We start from the raw sequence: 8,324 nt of genomic DNA, 5'->3' as shown, positions 1-8,324 counted from the left end.
CACACACTGGATCTGACCAGCCAACACACACCATCAGAACCTGCTGTCATACAACAGATATGAGTGATCGTGAGATGATGAATTAATTTCTGTTGACACTATTTCATTTTAATTCTTTTGGAGAGTCCCTGACTATTTGTGACCTTTTTTGGAGGTTTCTTGGAGACGTTTTTGGATACTTATTGATCGCTTTTGAGATTGTCCTATTTTGGCCACGATGTGGCGATTGTGTGGAGGTATGCTGGTGCTCGTGCACGCGCTGGTGCTCGTTGGCGCGCAGTTCCCGCGCGTGTGCGTAACGCCGGAGGGACTCAGGAGCGCGCAGTGCTGCCCGTCCCCGCTCGCTCTGGAGAACGACCCGTGCGGCGCGAGCTCCGGCCGCGGGCAGTGCGTGGACGTGAGCGCGGATGCGCGTGCACACGGGCCTCAGTACCCCTACGACGGGCGCGACGATCGCGAGCGCTGGCCGCTGCGCTTCTTCACGCGCGCGTGTCGCTGTAACGGGAACTTTAGCGGCTTCGACTGCGGCCGCTGCAGACACGGACTCACCGGAGACGGGTGCGAGCAGCGCGTGCCCGTGGGTGGGTCAGAAATATGTTATTATGCACTGACGTTCAAAAGTTTCTGTAAGATTTTTCATGTTTTAGAAGAAGTTTCTCAACAAGGCTGTAAAACAGTGAAATATTCCTCCAGTGAAGATCAGCTGTACACACACACACACACACACACACACACACACACACACACACACACACACACACACACACACACTCACTCCAGTGTAGATCAGCTGTTTTCTATGTGAATATATAGTATTACATTAGTAATAAGTGTCATTTATTCCTGTGATCATTAGATCATCATCTAAAAACATAAAACATTTTACAGATCAAAAACTTTTAAGCGGCAGTGTCTCTTATTCTTAAAGCAGAAAATTATTTTAAATGGTATGTTATCTTTGCATTTTTACAGGCATATGTTATGTTCTTCTCATATCTCTGTTTAATTAATGATAAATAAGTGTGAATTATACTTTCTCAATGATGATGCTCGTCCTCCAGTCAGAGGTGTAAAGTACTTGAGTAATTTTACTTGATTACTGTACTTAAGTATTATTTTTGGGGATTTTTACTTTACTTGAGTACAATTAAAAATCAATACTTAATTAAATTTTTTAAGAAAAAAAAGTACTTTTTACTCCTTACAATTTTATTTGCAGTCAAAAAGTACTTCTTTTTTGGAGATCACTTCATTCTATTTTCCCTTGCTATTACCAAACCAGCTGAATTGCGCTGATGCCCAGTTTAATTTAAATGTTTAATTTAAATGTTATTTATTCTGCCAATGAGATTTATTTTCACATTCCATGAAATTAGCCAGAAATGTTAATTGGTCCTGTGGAAGTGACGTCATGTCGCATCAATTCCCACAATGCACTGCACCTGGACCTGGGCTGCGTTTCCCAAAACCATCGTAAGCCTGAGTTGATCGTGGAGTCCAGTAGTGGAAACTGTTCTACGCTCAGCTTACTTAAGCTTACGATGGGTTTGGGAAACACAGCCTGGAAATTAGAGAGAAAGGCTTTTCAGCCCCAGAAGACGATTTTGAACATCAGCTTCTGCTTAAAGGGATAGTTCACCCAAAAATGAAAACGTGATGTTTATCTGCTTACATGTGGTGCGTTTGTTTCTTCAGTAGAACACAAATGAAGATGTTAGACTGCAACGGTTGAGTTAGTCAGTCGGAGAATGTGTGTGAAGGGTTCATGACCACTAGCATCATCTATGAGAGTTAAAACCTGCACAGACAAACCCATATTAAACCCAGAGCTGGTGAAGACACACTGATGTCCTCAGACACGAAACCATTGGTTTGTGCGAGAAACCCAACAGTATTTATATCATATTTTTACCTCAAAAACGATCTCTGTCCGACACCCGTTCAGCGTGACATCACTTCCGGTAAGTGTGATCAATGTACATAATAATAATAATAATAATAATAATTTGTTACATTTATATAGCGCTTTTTTGGGTACTCAAATCGCTTTACATATAGAAGGGGGAAATCTCCTCAAACGACACCAATGTGCAGCTCCACCTGATGATGAAGCGACGGCAGCCATATAACGCCAGAACACACACACACACACACACACCAGCCGATGGTGGAGAGGAGACAGTGATGAAGCCAGTCGGTATATGGGGATGATTAGGAGGCCATGATGGACAGAGGCCAATTTGTCCAGAATGCCGGGGTTACACACCTACTCTTTTTCTGAAGGATATCCTAGGATTTTTTTAAGACCACAGAGAGTCAGGACCTCGGTTTAACGTCTCCTCTGAAGGACGGATCTCTCTGACAGTAAAGTGTCCCCATCACTGGGGCGTTAGGACCCACACACACCACAGGATGAGCGCCCCCTGCTGGCCTCACACACACCTCTAACTGGTTTTCCCAGAGGTCTCCCATCCTGACCATGCTCAGCCCTGCTCAGCTTCAGTGGGAAACCAGTCTTGGGCTGCAGGGTGATCTGATCTGATCTCTCGCACGCATCTCTACGCCAGATTGTGGACATTGACCTCACTTACCGGAAGTGATGTCGCGCTGAACGGGTGTCGGACATAGAACGCTTTTACAAATACTTTTCGGTTTATCGCACAAACCGATCGTTTCGTGTCTGAGGACATCAGTGTGTCGTCACGAGCTGCGGGGTTTAATATGGATTTGTCTGTGCAGGTTTTTTTTACTCTCATAGATTTTGTTTCCATTCACATGCATTATACGACTGACAGACTGCAACTGCTGGAGTTAAACATCTTCTATGTTCTATTGAAGAAACAAACACACCTACATCTCTGATGCCCTGGAGATAAGCAGATAAACATCACATTTCCATTTTTGGGTGAACTATCCCTTTAAGTTAAATCCGGGGTTTTACAGCTTTGAGTAGCATGTTGCACACTGGCATTAGCTAGAGTCTTATAGTTTGATCATTAAATACCATTAAATTCAAACCGTTCTAAAGCAGGATAAAACCTTGTATGTGGTTCATTCACTTCATGTTTTTAGAGATTAAAAGCTTAAAGGGTTAGTTCAGCCAAAAATTAAAATTCTGTCATTAATGACTGAGCCTCATGTGGTTGGACACCCGTCAGACCTCCGTTCATCTTCAGACACAAATGAAGATATTTTAGTGTAAAGCTGATGCTGAGAAAGGCTTCAGATAGGCCTCCATTGGCATTCAGTACATTTACACTCTCAAGACCCATAAAAGGCACTAAAAACGCCGTTACAAAGTCCATCTCACCACAGTGACTCTACAATAATTTTACGATGCGACGACAATAGTTTTTGTGCGCAAAAAAAAATCTAAATAACCCCTTTATCCAGCTTGTTCTTGTCTTCCGTGTGTGTCTCCACGACGCATGCGTGAGAATATGAGCAGATCCGGCGTTCGGACACATGACCCAGAAGAGATTTGTTCACGAGCAGAGGAAGACGCGCGTATCTCAGCTGTTGAATTCTACACTGATCGTGCTTTAGGTCTCGGTGTAGTGCTCAAAATGGGGCTAAAGTGAGCATTTCATGGATTCCCGAACGCCGGATCTGCTCATATTCTCACGCATGCGTTGTGGAGACACACACGGAAGACAAGAACAAGCTGGATAAAGGTGTTATTTTGATTTTTTTTTGCGCACAAAAACTATTGTCGTCTCTTTGTAAAATGATTGTAGAGTCACTGTGGTGAGATGGACTTTGTAACGGCGTTTTTAGTGCCTTTTATGGGTCTTGTGAGTGTAAATGTACTGAATGCCAATGGAGGCCTATCTGAAGCCTTTCTCAGCATCAGCTTTACACTAAAATATCTTCATTTGTGTCTGAAGATGAACGGAGGTCTGACGGGTGTCCAACCACATGAGGGTGAGGAATTAATGACACAATCTACAGTTTTGGGTGAACTAACCCTTTAAAGAAGAATCTCTAGTTTTCATTCTTGCTGCTACTTTTACTTTTTTAATACTCAAGTACAATTTTAATGTGGTACTTTTACTCAAGTATGATTCTGGCCAGATACTTTTACTGTTAATTGAGTAAAAATTTCATTCAGTACTTGTACTTTCACTTGAGTAACATTTTTGAGTACTTTTTACACCTCGTCCTCCAGTGCGGAGGAATGTGATGACGCTCAGCGCGGAGGAGAAGCGCGCCTTCGTGAATGCGCTGGACCAGGCCAAGCGCGCGCCCCACCCGGACACCGTGATCGCGACCCGCCGGTACGCCGAGATCTTCGGGCCGGACAACAGCACGACGCAGTTCCAGAACATCAGCATCTATAACCTGTTCGTGTGGGCGCACTATTACTCGGTCAGCAAGACGTTCCTCGGGCCCGGCCAGGGCAGCTTCGGCGGGGTGGACTTCAGTCACGAGGGGCCCGGGTTCGTCACCTGGCACCGGTTCCATTTACTGCAGCTGGAGCGGGACATGCAGGCACGGAGGAACTCATTAATATTGTGTTGCGAAGAAAATGTGCAATTAACGGAAAAAATTTGACAATAACAAAGCATTATAGTTCCAAACATGATAATAATCAATAACTTCTGAACATTGAAATACTCAACAGAATTCATAAAGTATAGAATATAATATCATATTTCTAACGCAGTGTGACAACATGCCCCATAGCTTTAAAGAACACCTCAACTCTTACATTACAGATATAACATTACAATAATAACAGATTTAACTCGTTTTAACGCCTTAACTGTCACTAATGCCCTATCCAAACTTAAATCGCTGTAATTCAAGAATGCTTTGGATTATAGACATAAGTTTGGTCTTGTTTTAAAGCAGACACTCTGCAGATTATTGCTGTTAGAAATTCAAAATATGAAAGTATGAAAAAGTTATGGAAGTTTAAATTTACTGTATATAAAAAATATTGTACTAAATATTTTTTATTTTATATAAAATATATATTTTACACAAAAATTACTATAAAATCAAAGCCATATGTCTAACCAAGTTGTGTTCCAAATTTGCAGTTGATATCACATTAATTGAAGTCCCCATGAGATGTTGTTAAGGCGCTGTACCACAAACAGCCACCGGGTGTCACACATTCCATTGATTGTTTTTTTTAATGCATTATCCTGTAAATTTCTGTCACTTCCATCACAAAACAGTCACAAAATATGGACCCTTGAGACTCAGACCTTTCCGATGATATGTGTTTTGTCAAGATTAGAAAAGATTGTGATAATAAAGTAGTTCAAATAATTGTTATAATATGAAACATGACTCTGCCCACTGGGGGGAGGAGCCCGCTAGAAGAATTTAAAGTACCGTTTCCATGGTAACGCAACGTCCAATTTCAAAACGGGTTTCACAGGATGAATTTTGAGTCCGTAAGCTTTCGTATGATACCTCATTTATGATAATTACTCAAATATATGATACGAAAAAAGCAGATCAAAAAAAGAGCGGCAGGCGTCCGGCCAGCGGGGCGGTGACCGTTAAGGGGTTAAATAAACTATAAACAGATGAAAAATGTACTTAAGTAGGAAATGTGCTTTTGCACATTTAAGTAAATGTTCAGTGATATCGCCCGAAATGTTTTAATTTTGGCTAATTTGTTTCTTGATATAGTGTTGATAACGAGTAAATACACTAAGTTTGGTCATCCTGGTGTGTGTGGAAAGTGTTAAACTAACCCTCACCCCTAGTTATTAATGTATTAAGTAGATCAAAATAAATAAATACAAATTTTGCATCTATTTACGCTAACTCCGCCCACTGACGTCTGATTGGGCCAGAACACAGATTGTCAACAGTAACGGTGAAAGAACGATTTAACACTTGAATCTGCCTTTTGCCGAGCTCGCGTTACTCTCTTATCCCATCACATAATAGATCAAAAAGTTATTCATGTTCAATAACATGAATAAATATAGTAATTTACACTCTGTTATTATTGCATACCGATAATATACAACAACACTGCGGAGCACATAGTGTCTGGCATAACTACTATTTACACTCATTGTAAGGAAAATACGTCTGCTTTTACAGTGTCAAGAGAATCTGTCAATATTTTCACTTAGTTTAACAGAAAAATATAGAATATTGTAACATAATAGAAACAAATTTTTGACATACTAGTTTTTCAGGGTATAAATTGGGTGTTTATAAAAGAGAGAGGCTTTTTAACTTTGACGTTTCCCTGATCTAGAACCTGAATTTCTAGGGAATGTCAGTGTTTATTGTTTGATAAAGGATAAACTCTAGTGATTGTAGATCCATACTCACACATGATCTGTGAACCGTTATATAATCCGAGTAATGGAAACCAACACACAGATTCAGCCTTTATAAGCGGAACATGTGATTAAGCGTGTGATGAGGCAACACAACCTCACACAAACACTCGTCTGTCTCACAGCCAAGCGCTCAGTCCTCGTGTGGGTCAGAAGGTTGTTCATGTCCCATTCTCCCTGTGTTTGGGGACTTGATTGACTCACATGTGAATCTGGGCATAATCACTGTGATCTGACGCTTTCTCTCAGGACATGTTAGGAGATCCGAGCTTCGCACTGCCGTACTGGGACTTCGCCATCGGGGGCAGTGTGTGTGACGTGTGTACGGACGATCTGATGGGCGCACGCAGCTCCTTCGACATCAGCTCCATCAGCTCCAACTCCATCTTCTCACGCTGGAGGGTCGTGTGTGAGAGCGTGGAGGACTACGACACTCTGGGGACCGTCTGCAACAGTGAGAGCCCACAGACAACCATACCTATAACCATAACTATAACCATAACTATAACTATATATTTAACTAGACCTATATCTATAACTATAACCATAACCAGAACTATAACTAGAACTATATCTATAACTATAACCACAACTATAACTATAACTATATAACTATAACCAGAACTATAACTAGAACTATATCTATAATTATAACCAGAACCAGAACTATAACCAGAACTATAACATAACCAGAATTATAAACAGAACTAGAACTGTATTTATAACTATAACCACAACTATAACCACAACTATAACTATAACTATATCTATAACTATAACCAGAACCAGAACTATAACAGAACCAGAACTATAACCAAAACTAGAACTATATCTATAACTATAACCAGAACTATAACCAGAACTATAACCAGAACTATAACTACAACTATGACTATAACCAGAACTATAACCAGAACTATATCTATAACTATAACCAGAACTATAACTATAACCACAACTATGACTATAACCATAACTATAACCAGAACCAGAACTACAACCAGAACTATAACTATAACCAGAACTAGATCTATAACTATAACCAGAACTATAACCAGAACTATGACCATAACTATAACCAGAACTATAACCGTAACTATAACCAGAACTATAACCAGATCCAGAACTATAACTATATATATAACTATAACCACAACTATGACTATAGCCATAACCAGAACTATAACTATAACCAGAACTATAACTATAACCACAACTATGACTATAACCATAACTATAACCAGAATTATGACTATAACCACAACTATGACTATAACCATAACCAGAACTATAACCAGAACCAGAACTATAACCAGAACTATAACTATAACCACAACTATGACTATAACCATAACTATGACCAGAACTATAACTATAACCACAACTATGACTATAACCATAACCAGAACTATAACCAGAACTATGACTATAACTATAACCAGAACAATAACTATAACCACAACTACGACTATAACCAGAACTATAACTAGAACCAGAACTAGAACTTTATCTATAACCAGAACTATAACTATAACCAGAACTATAACCAGAACTATAACCATAACCATAACTAGAACTATAACCAGAACTATAACCATAACCAGAACTATAACTTTATCTATAACTATAACCATAACCAGAACTATAACTATAACCAGAACTATAACCAGATCCAGAACTATAACTATATCTATAACTATAACCACAACTATGACTATAACCATAACCAGAACTATAACTATAACCAGAACTATAACTATAACCACAACTACGACTATAACCATAACTATAACCAGAACTATAACTATAACCACAACTATGACTATAACCAGAACTATAACCATAACCAGAACTAGAACTATAACCAGAACTATAACCATAACCAGAACAATAACTATAACCACAACTACGACTATAACCAGAACCAGAACTATAACCTGAACTATAACTATAACCAGAACTAGAACTATCACTATAATCAGACCTAGAACTATAACCACAACTATG

General features: G+C 39.7%; 1 protein-coding gene across 3 annotated transcripts in view; it reads left to right on the top strand.

Moving 5' to 3' along the window:
- tyrp1a (tyrosinase-related protein 1a) overlaps positions 1 to 8,324 on the top strand; it is a gene marked incomplete at its 3' end in the record, with an annotated part of 22,345 nt that continues 14,021 nt past the window's right edge. For 2 of the 3 annotated variants that reach the window (XM_079805504.1, XM_079805503.1), the window contains exons 1-3: positions 2 to 581; positions 4,169 to 4,491; positions 6,567 to 6,771. In XM_079805504.1, coding sequence (XP_079661630.1) covers positions 218 to 581; positions 4,169 to 4,491; positions 6,567 to 6,771 — 892 coding nt within the window. In that variant the 5' untranslated portion in view covers positions 2 to 217. Of the gene's footprint in view, positions 582 to 4,168; positions 4,492 to 6,566; positions 6,772 to 8,324 lie in introns of all 3 variants that reach the window. The other variant, XM_079805505.1, reaches the window with a different exon arrangement.

Source organism: Gobio gobio, assembly GCF_949357685.1.
Source record: "Gobio gobio genome assembly, chromosome: 2".
NCBI classification, from domain to species: Eukaryota; Metazoa; Chordata; class Actinopteri; order Cypriniformes; family Gobionidae; genus Gobio; species Gobio gobio.
This window is presented reverse-complemented; position numbering and strand designations above follow the sequence as displayed.